The sequence below is a fragment of the Dendrobates tinctorius genome, unplaced genomic scaffold (assembly GCF_039654945.1).
Source record: "Dendrobates tinctorius isolate UK_male_01 unplaced genomic scaffold, ASM3965494v1 ptg000062l, whole genome shotgun sequence".
Taxonomy (NCBI): Eukaryota; Metazoa; Chordata; class Amphibia; order Anura; family Dendrobatidae; genus Dendrobates; species Dendrobates tinctorius.
In genome coordinates, this window is record NW_027361730.1 from 12,432,041 (window position 1) to 12,449,412 (window position 17,372).

General features: G+C 50.4%; 1 protein-coding gene across 9 annotated transcripts in view; it reads right to left on the bottom strand.

The window, feature by feature from the left end:
* The window catches only part of SBF1 (SET binding factor 1), a 198,275-nt gene that overhangs the window by 10,220 nt on the left and 170,683 nt on the right, over positions 1-17,372 (bottom strand). For all 9 annotated transcript variants that reach the window (XM_073579279.1, XM_073579273.1, XM_073579272.1 and 6 more), the window contains 5 exons: positions 13,089-13,215; positions 12,759-12,889; positions 11,627-11,854; positions 10,949-11,056; positions 10,535-10,743 (listed from right to left, as the gene is read on the bottom strand). In XM_073579279.1, the coding sequence (XP_073435380.1) occupies positions 10,535-10,743; positions 10,949-11,056; positions 11,627-11,854; positions 12,759-12,889; positions 13,089-13,215 (803 nt within the window). The remainder of the gene's footprint in view (positions 1-10,534; positions 10,744-10,948; positions 11,057-11,626; positions 11,855-12,758; positions 12,890-13,088; positions 13,216-17,372) is intronic.

Here is a 17,372-nt window from a genome sequence, read left to right on the forward strand (position 1 = left end):
TGTGCCGTGTGGTGACGAAAGACTGCAACCCAGCCGAGAAGACTTGTGTCAGTGGTTACTACCAACCATCTTACTGGGAGAAAAGACCTCCCTTGATTCAGGGAGTACCTCAGTGTCCACCACCTGAGGGCTTGCCTGACCTGCAGGGACAGAAGGATCCGACAGTCCAGGGATAACAGGTTCTTGTCCCAAGCTAACAGTAACGCATGTTGTAAGGGACAGAGATGGAACTGTGCAAATGGAACTGCTTCCATCGCAGCCACCATCTTTCCGAGAACTCTCATGCTGAAACGAATGGAGTGAGAAACTGGTCGGGAAAGAGTCTGCGCTGCCTGTTGTAAGGCTTGGGTCTTTTCTAGAGGGAGAATGACCAACCCACGGGAAGTGTCCAAGATCATTCCTAAAAAGGAAATCTGCTGAGCCGGTTTTGGGAAAGACTTTTCAAAGTTTATCTTCCACCCCAGGCGAGAAAGTGTATTTACTGTTATATCCACGGATTCCTCGCAGGCTGGAAGGGACGGACCATTGATGAGCAGGTCGTCCAGATACGGTAACAACACTACTCCCCGAGAGTGGAGAATGGCCATGACAGTCGCCATGACCTTGGTAAAGACCCTGGGGACGGTGGCGAGTCCGAAGGGCAAGGCAACGAATTGGAAGTGTTCCTTGTGAATTGCAAAACGCAGGAACTGCTGGTGGGACGGGCAGATCGGAATGTGAAGGTAAGCTTCCTTGATGTCGATGGATGCTAGGAACTCTCCTTTTTCCATGGAAGCGACAACTGATCGGAGAGATTCCATTCGGAATCGCCGTACCTTGACAAACTGATTTAACAGTTTGAGATCCAGAATGGGTCACATCGTCCCGTCCTTCTTTGGAACCACAAAAAGGTTTGAATAAAATCCTTTGAACCTTTCGTGATGAGGGACCGGAATGATGACTTCGTCCCTTAGCAGAGCCTGAACAGCCCGAAGGAAGGCTCTTGTCTTTATCTTGGGGGGAGAGGAAGGGAAAAACCGAGTTGAAGGGGGAGAAGAAAATTCTATCTTGTATCCGGAGGACACCAGCTCCCTGACCCACTTGTCGTGGACGACCGCGAGCCAGGTGTGGCTGAAGGAAAGTAGGCGACCGCCTACTTTGTCGGTGTCCGCCGGATACCGCAACAAGTCATTGGGTAGATCTATGAGATCTGGCTCCCCTAGATCCAGAAGCCCTATGCCTGGGTTTCCAAGAGCGGTTAGGTCTGTATGAGACCTGGGAGCCTCTGTCTCCGCGCGGGGACTGACCTGATCCGGAAGAGAAGGTAGAGGAGGACCAACCGGAATTGTTGCGAAAAGATCGAAAACGCGTTGGCTGTTGGTTGCAAAACGGCTGTACAGCCTTTTGTTGAGGAAGGAATTTACTTTTTTCCCCCGGTAGTATCAGAAATGAGCTGGTCCAGTTTCTCTCCAAAAGGACCTGTTTGAAAGGGGAGAGAAGTCAACGATCTTTTAGATGTGGCATCCGCCTGCCAGTCGCGGAGCCATAGGGCTCTTCTAAGGGAGATTGCATTAGCGGCAGTTTGAGCAGCGCAATTGGCGGCATCAAAAGAAACGCCCACTACAAAGTACGCTGTGTGAATTATCTGCATGGCGACAGTGGTTGCCTCCGGAGGAAGATTGGTGCCCTGGAAGGAAGTAATCAAGACTTCTGCCCAAGCGGCCATTGCCTTAGTGACCCAAATTGCCACGAAAGATGGAAAAAGCGCGGCTTCTGAAGCTTCAAAAACTGAACAGGCAAGGTAGTCAATTTGACGATCGGAGGGGGTTTCTGACTGAGGAACCCACAGAAACGGATAGGAGCGTTTTAGAAGCAAGACGCCATAAAGGAGGGTCCACCGGAGGAGACTGTAACCAATCCTTCATTAGGTCTGGGTCAAAAGGGTATTTAGCCTGAGTAGACTTTTGCCCTGTGAACCACTTATGTGGACGATCCCTATGTTTCTGGACAATTTTCTTAAACTCCGGATGGCTGATAAATAACCTGCGCACACGCTTGGTTTTCTTAAATGAGATAGGGTGTGCTGGAGCGGGAATATTTTCCTCATCCAACTTCAGAATCCTATTGACTGATTCTATAAGAGAATCAAGCGACTCTTGATCAGTTGGGGGATTCTGAGGGGCTGATGTGTCAGATTCAAATTCAGAGTCGTGCTCGCTGTGAACCTCAGGAGAGGGAGAGCGAGAGACAGGAGTTGCCGATGCTGAGGCGCGAACGGGACTAGGGGACACGCATGGGTCCTCTTTCTAGAGACCTGACCATCCCTTAAACGAGTACGGCCCCTGCTGGTGGATGGTTCCCAGCAGACGCCAAAGCCCTCCTCGGGAGGTAAGGACGCTTTCTGACTTAAAGAGTCCTCCCGGAGAGAGAATATAGCCTGGGTCAGAGACTCCGCTGACCGTTACAGGGACGCAGCCCACTCAGGGGTACTAAACGCAGGAGGCCCGTCAGCAGCGGCAGTGAGGGGCATTTGAGCGCAGGCCGGGGAGCAGGCCGTGCATAACGGATTAGTCTGTGCACTGGGTAAGGCAGACTTGCAAGTGGTACACACGGTAAAAAAACGCAGTGTGCTTCTTAGCAGCCCGTTTAGCCTCCTTAGATTGAGACATAGCGCTCCTGAAAAGCTGCAGGGAATGCAGCTGCAGCTGCAGGGAATGTGCCGGGAAGGGGTTAAGCTTAAATCTAAGGGCAGATGGAGCTTACCCACGATCATGTGCTGTGTCCCCCCGGGAGGAATAGCGGTGGCCCTGTGGTGTCACCCGGTATCCGGCAGAGTGCACGCCTCACAGCTCATGTCCAGAGCAGGCTGAGGTAAAAGACAAGGCCCCCAAGATTAGGATTGCGTGTCTCGTAAGGAATGAGAGGCGCCAAGAGGAAAGGGCGGCGACGTTAGTGTAGGCGGCGCTATTCAAATTGCAGCTCAGTGGGCCGGAAAAGCCGGGGACTAAATTTTCGGCCTACCCGCGGTAGGCGCGGGGGCGGGCGGCGCTAGCGTGGGCGGCGCTATTCATTCACCATGGATATGAAATTACTGGTATTGAAAAGTAACTTCACATCTCAGAGAGAGAGAGGAGAGTCTGGGAGTTCAAGCTCATGATGACCTTTGACACTCTCAATGCTGGAATAAATGTGTCGCATGGATTTATGTCTTTTTACATCAATTAAGGAATTTGCTCCTAAGACCTTGTGGGGGCATCACAACACATTAGGAGACTCCAATGAGAGGACAATAAAACATGCAGACTCCTTATCTATGAACTGGTCCAATATTTATGTTTCTCCCTCTTCCATTATGATAGTTCTGCTTCACGACACTTGTCTTATCTATAGCATTTTTTCTGTGCTGTGTTGTGCATAAATATGTGACTCTTCAGATTTTGTATTAGTCAATGCCTGATGAAGAGACCTGAGTAGTCTCGAAAGCTTGCAATGTGTTACCATCTTTTCAGTTAGCCAATTAAAGGTATCAACAACTGAGGACTCGCAAGTCTGAATATTTTTCAAATGTTCTTATGCTTTTTCTCTTAACGTAAATGTCTTTTTTCATATTCACAATATAGTCAGACTGTCTGAAAAATTCCCTCAACGTTGGCGGATCTTCATTTATCCAGTATCTTGTGATCAGTTTTCGTGCAATATATAATAATCCAGCTATAGCAACCTAATATTTATTATGTACCTGGACCTCCTCCACATATCCCAGTATACACACCACAGGATCCCTTTCAATCCTACAACTATACGCTCCTCCTATGGCATTAAGAACCGCTGTCCAATATGGGTTCAGATTTGGACACTGCCATAACATATGGAGAATTCCAGCCCCCTCCATTCGGCACAGAGGACACTCAGACGCGAGGCCCTTCTTACCTCCCAATGTGGAAGTGAGTGGAGCCAAATACGCCTTTAGAAGGGAAGGAAATCTTGTGTGAGCAAGGCACCATGTTATAATATCCCTACATTTGTAACAAGGATGACGGGAGTTCTTGGTAGTGAATGTAGAAAAAAGAGGGATTTTGGGTTCTTACCGTAAAATCTCTTTCTTGGAGCCTTCATTGGGGGACACAGATTACCATGGGTGTATGCTGCTGCTGCTAGGAGGCGGACACTATTCAAAACAAAATATTTAGCTCCTCCCCGGCAATATACACCCACCGACAGGCACCAAGTACCTCAGTTGGTGAGAAAGCAGTAGGAGAAGCAACCAAAAACTATCAACATATGTACCAACCCAACAAGTGACTCGAAGACCCAACACGGTACAACTTAAACAGGGAGGGTGCTGTGTCCCCCAATGAAGGCTCAAAGAAAGAGATTTTACGGTAAGAACCCAAAATCCCTCTTTCTTTATCGCCTTATTGGGGGACACATTACCATGGGACGTTCCAAAGCAGTCCCGAGGGTGGGAACAGCAATAAAGGAACGAAAGAAGGAAGGGCTTAGGTCGGTCGATGTGCTACCGCCGCCTGCAGAACCTTCCTACCAAGAGCTGCATCAGACGAGGCCTGGGTATGAACCCTATAGAACCTCGCAAAGGTGTGCAAAGACGACCAGGTCGCAGCTCTGCAAAGTTGTAAGGCCGAAGCCTGGTGTCGCACATCCCAAGAAGCCCCTACGGCCCGGGTGGAGTGGGCTCTCACTCCCGGAGGGGGCAGTTTTTCCTGAAGTCGGTAGGCCTCCAGAATGGTAGAACGAATCCAGCGAGCAATCGTGGATTTGGATGGTGGAAGCCCTTTCCGGCGACCTTCAGAGATGACAAGCAGGGAATCGGATTGGCGAAAAGAAGCGGTCCTGGCAAGGTAGACACACGAGGCTCTCACTACATCCAGTTTGTGGAGCGACTTTTCCAGAGGCTGAGCAGGCGCAGGACAAAATGATGGAAGGACGATATCTTCGTTAATGTGAAAGGGGGATACCACCTTTGGAAGGAAGAAAGGAACTGGCCTGAGAACGACCTTATCTTGGTGTAGGATTAGGTACGGGGAACGACAGGATAAAGCCGCCAGCTCAGAAACTCTCCTGATATATGTAATGTCGATTAGAAAAGCCACCTTCCATGAGAGAAGGGACAGAGGAATGTCCTGGATTGGTTCGAACGGCGCCTTTTGGAGAGCGCCAAGAACGAGATTGAGATCCCACGGATCTATAGGAGAATGATGAGGAGGAGCCACATGGGCAGCTCCTTGGAGAAAAGTCTTCACCTGCGGTAAGGAAGCCAGATCCTTCTGGAAAAGGATTGCCAGGGCAGACACCTGACCTTTGAGGGTACTGAGAGAAAGGCCCGCATCCAAACCGGACAGGAGAAAGCTAAGTATGGATGGAATGGAGAACGACAATGGAAAAACATCGTTATCATCGCACCAACGGAAAAATGCCTTCCAGTACCTATGGTAAATGCGGGAGGAGGTTGGCTTCCTAGCTCTGATCATGGTTTGAATGACCCGGCTGGAAAACCCTGATTTCTCTCAGAATTGCGGCCTCAACGGCCATGCCGTTAAACTCAAGAGACTGAGAATTCTCGTGGTAAAGGGGGCCTTGCAAGAGAAGATCTGGACGGTCTGGAAGCCTCCAGGGGACATCCACGAGCATGTTCACCAACTCCGCATACCAAGAACGTCTTGGCCAGTCTGGAGCCACTAGAATGACTGGGATGCCCTCTGATTATCTTTTTGACCACCCTTGGGATTAGGGCAAGGGGAGGAAACAGGTAAGGCAGTTGGAACTGGGACCACGGAATTACTAGGGCGTCGCAACAGACGGCTAGAGGATCCCTGGACCTGGCTACAAAGTGAGGAACTTTGTTGTTCATCCGAGATGCCATGAGATCGACGTCCGGGGTGCCCCAACGCTGGCATATCTGATTGAAGACTGTGGGATGAAGGGACCATTCGCCTGACGCTAGACCCTGGCGACTTAAGAATTTGGCTGCCCAATTCTCCACCCCTGGAATGTGAACAGCGGAGATCGCCGGAACGTAACGCTCTGCCCAACGCTGTATCCTTGCCACTTCTGACATTACCTGCCTGCTGTATCGCCCTGGTGGTTTATGTACGCCACGGCCGTGGCGTTGTCTGACTGAATGAGGACTGGTTTGCCTACGAGGAGAGGCTGCCAACGAAGGAGAGCAAGGAAGATTGCTTTGATCTCCATTAGGTTGATGGGAAGAAGAGCCTCCTGGGCGTTCCAGCGCCCTTGGGCCGTTTTCCGATGGTAAACCGCCCCCCATCCCAGGAGACTGGCATCGGTGGTGATGACTTGCCACTGAGGCAGAAGAAAGGACCTTCCCTGGAGAACTGACGCCGGCAAAGTCCATCAAGTCAGCGATTGTCTGACTCTGAGAGGAAGGAGGATGGGGCGGTCCAGAGAAAACAAAGTCTTGTCCCAGACTGAAAGGAGGAACAGCTGGAGGAGAGAGTGAAATTGTGCGAAAGGCACTGCTTCCATGGAAGCTATCATCTTCCCCAGGACCCTCATGCAGGACCGAAGGGGCATGATCATCGAGCATTTTAGGGATCGGATTCCCTTGCAAAGGGTTGAAAACTTGTCCCTCGGTTGAAACACCCGGGCTAGATTCGTGTCGAATTCCATGCCCAAAAAGGTCAGACGCTAGGTAGGGTGCAGGATGGACTTCTTGTTGACTATCCATCCAAGGCGGCAGAGAGCATCCAGGGTTATCTGAAGACTTTGAAGACAGTCTTGGCGGGACAAGCCCTTGGTCAGTCCAGATAAGGGATGATGAGAATCCCCCTGGATCGAAGGATGGCCATGACTGTTGCCATTACTTTCATAAAAGACACGGGGAGCGGAGGCCAAGCCGAAGGGAAGGGCCGCAAACTGATAGTGATTGTCCTGAATCGCAAAGCGGAGGAATTTCTGATGTTGCAGACAAATAGGGATGTGGAGGTAGGCATCCTGTATGTTGACAGAGCAGAGGAACTCTCCGGGTTCCATCGAGGCTATTACCAAGCGCAGGGACTCCATCTTGAAGGGGAGGACCCTCACATGGCGGTTGAGCAACTTGAGGTCCAAAATTGGACGAAGAGAGTCGTCTTTTTTCGGGACTACGAAGAGATTTGAGTAGAACCCTGAAAACCGTTCGTTTGAAGGATCGGGGACGACAACCCCGGCGGAAAGAAGGGAGGAGATGGCCTGAAGGAACCCTGGAATCTGGGACCGCTGTCTTGGGGGTCGAGACAGGAAGAAGAGACTGTTTGGGAGGGAAGAAAATTTGATTTTGTAACCGGAAGTGATGATTTCCCTGACCCAAGCGTCGTCGACAACAGACAGCCAAGCGTCCTTGAAAAAGGAAAGTCTGCCTCCCACCCTGGTGGGCTGGCCTCTTGACCTCCAGCAGGGAGCGGGTTTATATGATGGTTTCCTCCGGTCCCTGGAAGCAGAGGGCCGGTCCTGCTGGGATGAACCTTCTGTGGAAGCGAAGGGGCGAAAGGACCTAAACGGCCGAGCAGCCTTTTTTGTTGAAAAACCTTCTAGGCCGGGACTGAGGAAGAGCGGTACTTTCACCACCAGTGGCATCCGAAATTATCTGATCCAGCTTGGCGCCAAAGAGCCTAGAGCCGTGAAAAGCCAGGTTGGTGAGCGACTTTTTAGAGGTGGTGTCCTCACTCCACGACTTCAACCAAAGGATGCGGCGTATGGCTACTATGTTGCTGTTAGCTCTTGCTACACACCCGGCCGCGTCCAAGGAGGCGGCCAAAAGGTATTTACCTGCATGATTAATTTGATCTGCCAAATCTGCCAGCTCATCCTGAGGTGCTGCTGCTAAGATGCCCTTGCGAAGAATTTTTGCCCAAGCTGAAATGACCTTGGCCACCCAGGCGGAGGCTAAAATAGGACAGAGGGAGGCACCGGATGCCTCAAAAATTGACTTAGCCAGAGATTCTATTTGCCTGTCCGTCGGATCTTTAAGCGAAGCTCCGTCCGGGAGGGATAGAACCGTCTTAGAGGAAAGACGGGAAACTGGAGGATCTACCTCAGGAGCGTTAGTCCATTTTGTGACTAGATCCGCCTCGAAGAGATATAGCACATCTAAGTACTTGTGGCCTGAAAAACATTTCTCAGGGTGTTCCCAGTGATTGGCTAAGGAGGTGTCGAACTCCTTGTGATTAGGAAAGGTTCGAGGGGGAGGCCTCGCTCGCTTAAAAAAGACAGAGCATTCCTGAGGAGGTGCCTTATCTTCCTTTATTTTGAGGGTTTGGAAGACAGCTGATATGAGACTATCTACCATGTCCCGAGTTCTAGCCATGTTGTCCGCCTCTGAGTCAGATCTGGATTGGGAATCATTGTCTGACCTATGGTCGTCTGCTGATGAGGGAGACGAGGAGCGTAGCCTGGGTGAAGCGGAAGGACCGTGCGAGCTGGAAGAAGAGCCAGACAGAGCCTGCTTCCTAGAATCTCTACCCGGCCTGTCTGCTTGAAGGTCGCGGTCAGGTGCAGGCGACTCACCGTGAGGGGCGGTCGGCGCACAGGTGGCTGTAGATAGCTGAGGTAACCGTTCTAAGACCTGGACCAGAGACTGAGAGACTTTAGTCAAATCAGAGAATGACTGAGACATTCCAACGGCCCACTCAGGGGGTGGCGTGCTCTCATTTCGGGACTCGGAGTGCTCCTGGGGGGCAGACATGGCGGAAAGGCTGCAGGACGGGCAAAAAGGAGACGACTGACCTGATTCCCACTTCTATTTTACAGCGCGCGCAGGCGTAGTGAATAGCGGTGGGTCTGGAACAGAGAGCCCTTGCAGAGTTGGGCATAAGTCTATACAGCAGTAGCACTAAGTTGACATGGAACTGCCGTGGGGAGCTAAGCTAGCGTCAACTACAGCAGCGCTGAGCCTACCGAGGTTCAGATGCGGAGCAAACACCTTGTATCCCCCAAGAAGAGATCCGGAGAAGGGAGAAAAAGTGATCTCTCAGAAATGTCAGAAAAATGCTAGCGGTGGGCGGAGCTTAACGGCTGAGCCACGTGATTGGATGAAGACCGAGGGGGGGGCGCGGCTAGAGGGGGAGACTGATGGCGCTGAAGAGAAAGCTGCCCCGTGATGGGCTGAAAAAGGCGCGAATAAAGCGCACGCAGAGGAGGAAGAAGCTTGCCAAAGTGAAAGTTAAAGCGTGTCTCCCCCCGAGGCTAATGTCGGACGGCGTACCCGGCGCCCGCAATGCTGCAGACATATGAAAGAAGAAGGTAACTGCTGCCCGCCGAGAAGAAACACCGGTGAACTCCCTCAGAGCAGAGCGATGGCAGGGGAGACGCGCGCCCGGGGGAAAAGGGGGCGGGAAATTCAAACCGGCTATTATAGGAGCCAGTCCTGAAAACTGCCATGTGAACAGAACGCAGGGTGGGAGATTCAAACAGGTGCCAGCTCCCCCAGTGACTGCTACTAGATGCCGGTGTCACGCTGCGGTACTGAGGGGGTCAGCATAGGTCTAGGTGAATGCGGGGCTGTAGGGGACATTCAGACAGCTTACCTGATGTCCCTGATGAGGGTGACCGCAGGGGCCCACGAATAGAGAGCAGGCCGCTGGGTGCGAAAGTCCTCTGTACCCGCACCATGTCCCTATAGTTCAGAAGACGGCGCCATTTCTTGCTGGAAGGAGGAATGTCACCGCTGGTGACCGCCGTCTTCCTCTCAGCCCTGTCACGGGAGAGGGGCGAGGAGGGGAATTGGCTAGGACCGGCCCCCGTCATCAGCCCATAGCACCCAAGGGTGATAGGGGAAAAGTCCTGCCTGCGGTCCTGAGAGTTGCAATGTGGGCACTACCACATTGCTCGCTCAGCCGCTTGATATGGGAAAGCAGGGTGAACTTACACCCTGTTTCCTGATGCTGAATCTGAAAAATAAACGGAAAAGATTAATACACACACAACTAAAGCCTAAAAAGAAATCGTTAAGTGCGGATCTGGGAGATCCTGGTCCGCCTCCTACAGACACTAAGCACAAACTGAGGTACTTGGTGCCTGTCGGTGGGTGTATACTGCCGGGGAGGAGCTAAGTTTTTAGTTTTGCATAGTGTCAGCCTCCTAGCAGCAGCAGCATACACCCATGGTAATCTGTGTCCTCCAATAAGGCGATAAAGAAAAAGTTGGCACACAATGGAAGTATGGATTAAGCAGAACAGTCACTACTTTTTATGTGGAGGAAAGGAGGGGTTGATCCAGCTTCTAGAATTTTTTGACAAAGAACGCCATAAGCGTTTGAAACACGTTGCTGCTGTGCTGTCCTTTTATTTATTTTTGTATATATTTTTTGCACCTTCTCCTAACAAAAATTTTTTGCCAAAAAAAAATTTTGGAAGCTGGATCAACTCCTCCTTTCGTCCACATGTGATTGTATCTTGTCCTATTGATCTCATGCCTACAACCGTCTAGGGCGTGGATGAGCTGGTATTTCTTTATCTACTACTATCTAAAACAGTAAAGCAAAGTATTTTTATGTGTATTTCGCTGTGGAACACTGTTAGTCAAGTAGGGTTGTGGTTACCGGTTTTCTCTTTCTGCAGTGTTGAACTGATTGTACAAGGTGCTAGTGCTGTTTCGGGCCCCCAGTTTCCCTGCACTAGTAGGTGTACTTGTGTTTGGACCACTCTCCAAGTTCAAATTCAGTGTAGATCCAACACCACTCTCCTGCAGGTAAATGCCCAAAGATTGGCGCTGTGAGGGCACACTTGACATCAGTAAAGCACTGGATTTCTGTGAGATAAAATTAAACTTTAGTTACATAGAAATATATTACATACACATACGTATCCAAACTGAACGATGGAAGTCAAGAGATAACCCAAATATAAATCCTTCTAACTCATAAAAAAGTACAACATGCAAAGACATAACAACCCCACTAGTATGGTATGTTTAATTTTGCAAGTATGAGAAAAGTGGCAAAGCACAGACTAACCCGGCTTTCATGGCGGACCTCTGTTCTATGGGAAGCTTTTACTTTATCCCATGTTTCCTTCCACTTCTCAGGAACAGGTCGCAAATCCATCTCTAGATTTTGTAACTCCTATGAAAATAACAGTTATGGATCACATTTGCCCTGTGCAATGTGATATATCATACATTGGACATAGACAAAAAGTGACAACAACGAGAAAATAGAAATCAACCAGAACACAGGCACATGAGCAGTCCTCTTACTACACAGATATTCATTCATTCGAGGGGCCTCCATCTAATACTCCACTACCGGTAAAAACATTAAGCCTTAAAAAATTAGACCCGGTACCCGCATTTTGAAAGGGGTTGTCACTGACAGCACCATGCTATACAAATAAAGACATAATGAACAATCCTAGTCCATTTATTTTGTCCATTAATGCAGGGAAATGAAGATGGAGTGTGTTTCCCAAGATACAAACCATTTTCCAAGGAAAAATTAAAATTTTCAACTTCAAATTCTGAGTACAGTAAAATATGCTGTAGTTTGTCAGACTAGATTTCAGCTTCCTATTGCTAAACAAACCAATAAATATATCCTAAGCGACTTCATAGCACTTCTAAATATAAGATATTCGATATCTGCACATAATCTTTATAGTGCTTTACATAATAATGGCGTAAACTATAGATTTACCTCTAACAAGCAAGTGATGGCATCTGGCTGGAGGCGATGTGGTGCATGATAGGATGGCCAAACGATCTTACGCTTTGTCTGGGGAGCAGAGCTATCAGTTCTCTCAGGTTCTTCATGCCGGTGTGCCTGAACAAGCTCCCAGTCATAAGAAGGACCTTCACTCAGAGCTTCATGGGTGTAATAATCCCAAACGCGAAGACCCCATACAGAACTGTTTGTGCGTAGCACCTTTAGAAAAGCAATAGAAAAAATATGACAGAAAAGAGTCAATATAACTACCGTATTTTGCGGACCATTACACTCACATTTTTCCCAAAAATTTTTTTTGGGGAAAATGGGGGTGCGTCTTATGGTCGCAATATACTTACAAATCTGGTGGCTGGTCCGGCTGTGGCAGTGCTCTGTGGTGTGGTGGTGGTAGCGGGCTGTGCTCCGGTGCAATGACAGCGGCTTTCTGTGCTCCGTGGGGTCTCCGCCTGCATTTCGTCAAAGCCCGGAGGCCCCCGCACATCCGTTGCTACCATGTTGCGGTGGCCTCTGGGAACATGGCCACCGAGAACATGGCCACCGGGTCGGGGGCGGCACATGCTCAGATTCAAATCTCAGCAATGAGAACTCGTCCAGAGATCTTGTCACGAGATCGGAATCTGAGCATGCGCCGTCCCCAGCCTGGCGGCCATGTTCTAGAGGCCACCGCAACATGGCAGCAACGGATGTGTGGGGGTATCTGGGCTTTGACGAGATGCAGGCGGAGCCCCCCACGGAGCACAGATAGCCACTGCACCGGAGCACAGCCCCCCTGCCCTAGCACAGAGCCCCATCCCCAACAAAGATCCTCCACCCCTGCCCCAGCACATAACATCGCCGCCACACCAGCTTGGGATGGGATTTCCCAGAGGTCACCGCACCAGCCTGGACCACCGAAAGACCCCTGTGAACACTCCTCCATCTGTGCCGCTCCCTTCCCTGGTAAACTGAAATCAGACTGTAAGACGGACCCCCATTTGACACATTTTATTTCCCCATTTTCTTCTGAAAATTTGCGGTGCGTCTTATAGTACGAAAAATACGGTATATACTTCCATTACATTTATAATATGGAAACATGGTGCCAAACTGTGCAACAGCTTACCTCTCCATCCTCAGGGCAGAACATATAGTTATAGAACATTGGATTCTTCTTGTGTATTCGCTCCATGTACTCCCATAGAGAGCGGCAGATGTGAGGGCCACGTCGATCTCCCTTTTCATCATACAGAACTCCTGCAATAAAAATGTGATCAAATAAAACATATATTAAAGTGACTGTTCAGCTATTGTGTGCAAAAAGCAGGGCTTTATATGGGTAAATTGCATGGATAACAAAAGTCGAGTTTCAGGATTCATTGATAAAAGATATGAAAAAGGTTGCGTAATTAAGGATCGCACAAAGACCACGTACACAAGCAGTTGACGGACTCACCTTTCTCAATCCTCTCACAATCAGAGTCTAGTAAGAAGGTGCGGAATCGGTTTGACACACAATGATAAGCCACAAACTTCAGGTAATACTGGCTGAACTCAAACTCCGATGGGAACTGCAAATGGATCTGTAGGGAAGAGGTTAAAAAACAGGATTTTTTGGGTTGCTTACCGTAAAATCTGTTTCTCGGAGCTTCATTGGGGGACACAGAGACCATGGGTGTATGCTGCTGCCACTAGGAGGCTGACACTATGCACAAAAAAGGTTACCTCCTCTGCAGTGTACACCCCACCGACCGGCAGGAAATTCCTCAGTTAGTGAGAAAGCAGTAGGAGAAGTAACAGAATAGATTGAAAACAGGACAACTCAACTGTAAACAACCAACAAACATAATAACAGGAGTTGTAGAACATGGGAGGGTGCTGTGTCCCCAAATGAAGGCTCCGAGAAACAGTTATTACGGTAAGCAACCCAAAAAAATCCTGTTTTCTCGTTCGCCTTATTGGGGACACAGAGATCATGGGACGTCCCAAAGCAGTCCCTGGGGTGGGAAAAACAAACTTCCATCAGACCAGTGGACTCACCACCGCCTCCTGCAGAATCCTCCTACCTAGGCTGACGTCCACCGAAGAGTAGGTGTGGACATTGTAGAATGTCGTCGTGAACCGACGACCAGGTTGCAGCTTTGCAAAGCTGCAGCACGGAAGCCCTGTGGCGTACCACCCAGGAGGCACCCACTGCCCGGGTAGAGTGCGCTCTGATCCCTGGAGGAGCCACTCGATGCTTAACTCGGTAGGCCTCCAAGATAGCCGATCTGATCCAGCGAGCAATAGTGGCCTTTGAAGCTGGGTGACCTTTCCGCGCCCCAACTGGAATGATGAAGAGAGACTCTGTCTTTCGCAAGGAAGTCGTCCTGGATAGATAGACTCTCATCGCCCTGACCACATCCAGCTTGTTCAAGGACCGCTCCCAAGGATGAGTTGGACTCGGACAGAAGGACGGAAGAACAATATCCTCATTGAGGTGGAAAGAAGACACCACCTTAGGCAGGAAAGAGGGCGGAAGCCGCAGAACTACCTTATCCTGGTGGAGTACAAAAAAAGGGGAACGGCAAGAAAGGGCCGCCAATTCCGACACGCGCCGGATGGAAGTGATGGCCACCAGAAAGGCCACCTTCCAAGAAAGGAGAGAAAGGGAAACATCCTTGAGAGGTTCAAAAGGAGGACCCTGCAGAACCTTGAAAACCAGATTAAGATCCCAAGGATCTACGGCCGTGTGAGCCACGCCTTGAAGGAAGGTCTTGACCTGAGGACGGGAGGCCAACGTCTTCTGAAATAAAATGGACAGCGCCGAAACCTGACCCTTCAAAGAGCTTGAAGGCAAGTCCCGAATCAAGCCCTGCCTGAAGAAACGCCAGAACCGAAGGGAGCAAAAAGCACAAGGGCGCGATGTCATTGGCCTCGCACCATGTGAAATAGGCCTTCCAGACACGGTAATAAATTTTGGAAGATGATGGCTTTCTGGCTCTGATCATGGTATGAATTACTCGATCGGAAAATCCTGCCCGTTTCAAAACCTTGGTCTCAACAGCCACGCCGTTAAATTGAGCGACCGAGAATTGGGGTGGCAAATTGGGCCTTGAGACAGCAGATCTGCCCTGTCTGGAAGCTTCCAGGGGGCGTCCGCGAGAAGATTGACAATGTCCGCCAACCAAGACCTTCTGGGCCAATTTGGGGCGATGAGAATGACTGGGATTCCTTCTGCTTTGATCTTCAACAGTTTGGGAAGAAGAGGCAAGGGAGGAAACAGGTAGGGGAGTTGAAACTGCGACCAAGGGATGACGGCCAGAGCGTCGGCGCCCACTGCCATAGGGTCTCGAGACCTGGATACAAACTGTGGGACTTTCCTGTTGAGGCGAGACGCCAGCAGATCTACGTCCGGGGTTCCCCATCGATGGCAGAGCAGATGAAACACCTCCGGATGTAGGGACCACTCTCCCGCCGCGAGACCCTCGCGGCTGAGAAAATCGGCGGCCCAGTTGTCTACGCCGGGAATGTGTACCGCGGAAATTGTCGGCACGGAAACCTCTGCCCAATGAAGAATCTTGGACACTTCTGCTAGGGCTGAGACACTCCGTGTCCCTCCTTGGCGGTTGACATATGCCACCGCTGTGGCATTGTCTGTCTGAATCCGGACAGGCAGGCCCGAGAGGAGCCTCTCCCGGTGAACGAGAGCCAGATGAATCGCTCGTATCTCTAGGACGTTGATCGGCAGAGCTGATTCCTGAGACGACCATCGACCCTGAACAGTGTGATTGCGGAACACTGCCCCCCAGCCGAGGAGGCTGGCATCCGTTGTTACAATCTGCCAGTGAATGGGAAGAAAAGACCATCCCAAGGAAATGAGAGGTGACGTCAACCACCAGTTGAGTGACCGTTTGATCCGGTGTGAAAGACGAATAGGACGATCCAGGGACAGAGCCGACCTGTTCCACCTTGACAGGATGGCGTGTTGGAGAGTTCTGGCGTGAAATTGGGCAAAGGGAACTGCCTCTATCGCCGACATCATCTTTCCCAGGACCCTCATGGTTGTTCGGAGGGACGGAAATTGTGTGATCTGCAGCGATCGTACATCCTGCTGCAGGGAAAGAATCTTCTCTTGTGGGAGAAATTCCCTTGCCCGACGAGTGTCGAACAGTAGGCCCAGAAAAACAAGCCGCTAAGTAGGAACCAGACAGGACTTTTTCCTGTTGACGATCCACCCGAAATTGGAAAGAGTGTCTAAGACGATTGTCAGACTTAGGTGAGCCTGTTGAAAAGAGGAAGCTTTGACCAGAATGTCGTCGAGGTACGGAAAAAGGACGAGACCTCTGATCCTCAACAAGGCCATCAACGCAGCCATGATCTTCGTGAAGTCTCTGGGTGTGGTGGCGAGACCGAAGGGCAGCGCGACGAACTGGTAATGTTCCTGGCGAATCGCAAACCTCAGGAACTTCTGATGTCCGGAGAATATGGGAACATGTAGATAGGCATCTTGGATGTCTATTGAACACATGAATTCCTGCTCCTCCATGGAAGCGATTACCAAGCGAACCGACTCCATCCGGAAGTGGCGGAGGCGGACTCTTTTGTTGAGTAGCTTGAGATCCAAGATTGGTCGGACCGCCCCGTCTTTTTTCGGCACCACAAAGAGGTTCGAATAAAACCCTGTGAAACGCTCCGCCTCGGGAACTGGCACAATCACTCCGGAACTGAGGAGAGAGGCGATGGCTGTAAAGAACCCCGGAATCAAGGCTGGATCTTTTGGAGGGCGGGATTCGAAGAAACGATCTCGCGGACGAGAAACGAACTCTATCTTGTATCCTGACGACACAACTTCCCTGACCCAAGCGTCCTCCACTGAGGCCAGCCAGACGTCCCTGAAGAAGAGGAATCGACTTTCCAATTGGAAGGGACCCTCGGAAGTCCGACGATAGTCATGCTGATGTGGACCGTCCAGATCTGGATCTGGATGGTCTGCCCTGGGAAGAGTGTGATCGACAGGAGGGGGTGGGTCTGAAGGAAACTTTCTTTCTATCCTGACGAGCCTGCGGTCTCTGTTGGTTGGAAGGGTTCTCCGCCGTATTGAAACGGCGGAAAGCCCGAAAGGGACGAAACTGACGCCATAGTGGAGGTCTGCGAGGCTTCAACTGAGGGAGGAGGGAACTTGTGCCTCTGGTGGCGTCCTTAATAATCTGATCCAATTGGGATCCAAAGAGGCGCACTCCCTGAAAAGGCAGATTAGTAAGAGACTTCTTAGAAGACAAGTCCGCCTGCCAGGCCTGGAGCCAAATCGTACGTCGGATTGCCACTACGCTGCTTGACGCCTGAACCGCGCAGGATGCGGTATCCAAAGAAGCAGAAAGCAGATAATCCCCCGTATGGGAGATCTGATTGGCGAGGTCGGCCAACCGCTCTGGTTGTGCTTTATCTAGGATGCCCTTACGAAGATCCTCTGCCCAAGTAGCTATGGCCTTTGCTGCCCAAAATGAAGCAAAAATTGGACATACCGCTTCGAATGCAGACTTTGCTAGGGATTCTATAATCCTATCATTAGAATCCTTTAAAGACGCCACACTTGAAAGCAGGAGAACCGTGTTATTAGAAAGTCTGGACACGGGTGGGTCCACAGAGGGAGAAGCAGACCAGTTGTCCGTGAGCTCTTTGGCAAACGGGTACAGTATGCCGAGATGCTTTCCTCTTTGAAACCGTCTGGTCAGATCTTCTCTTTCCTTGGTAAAATCTT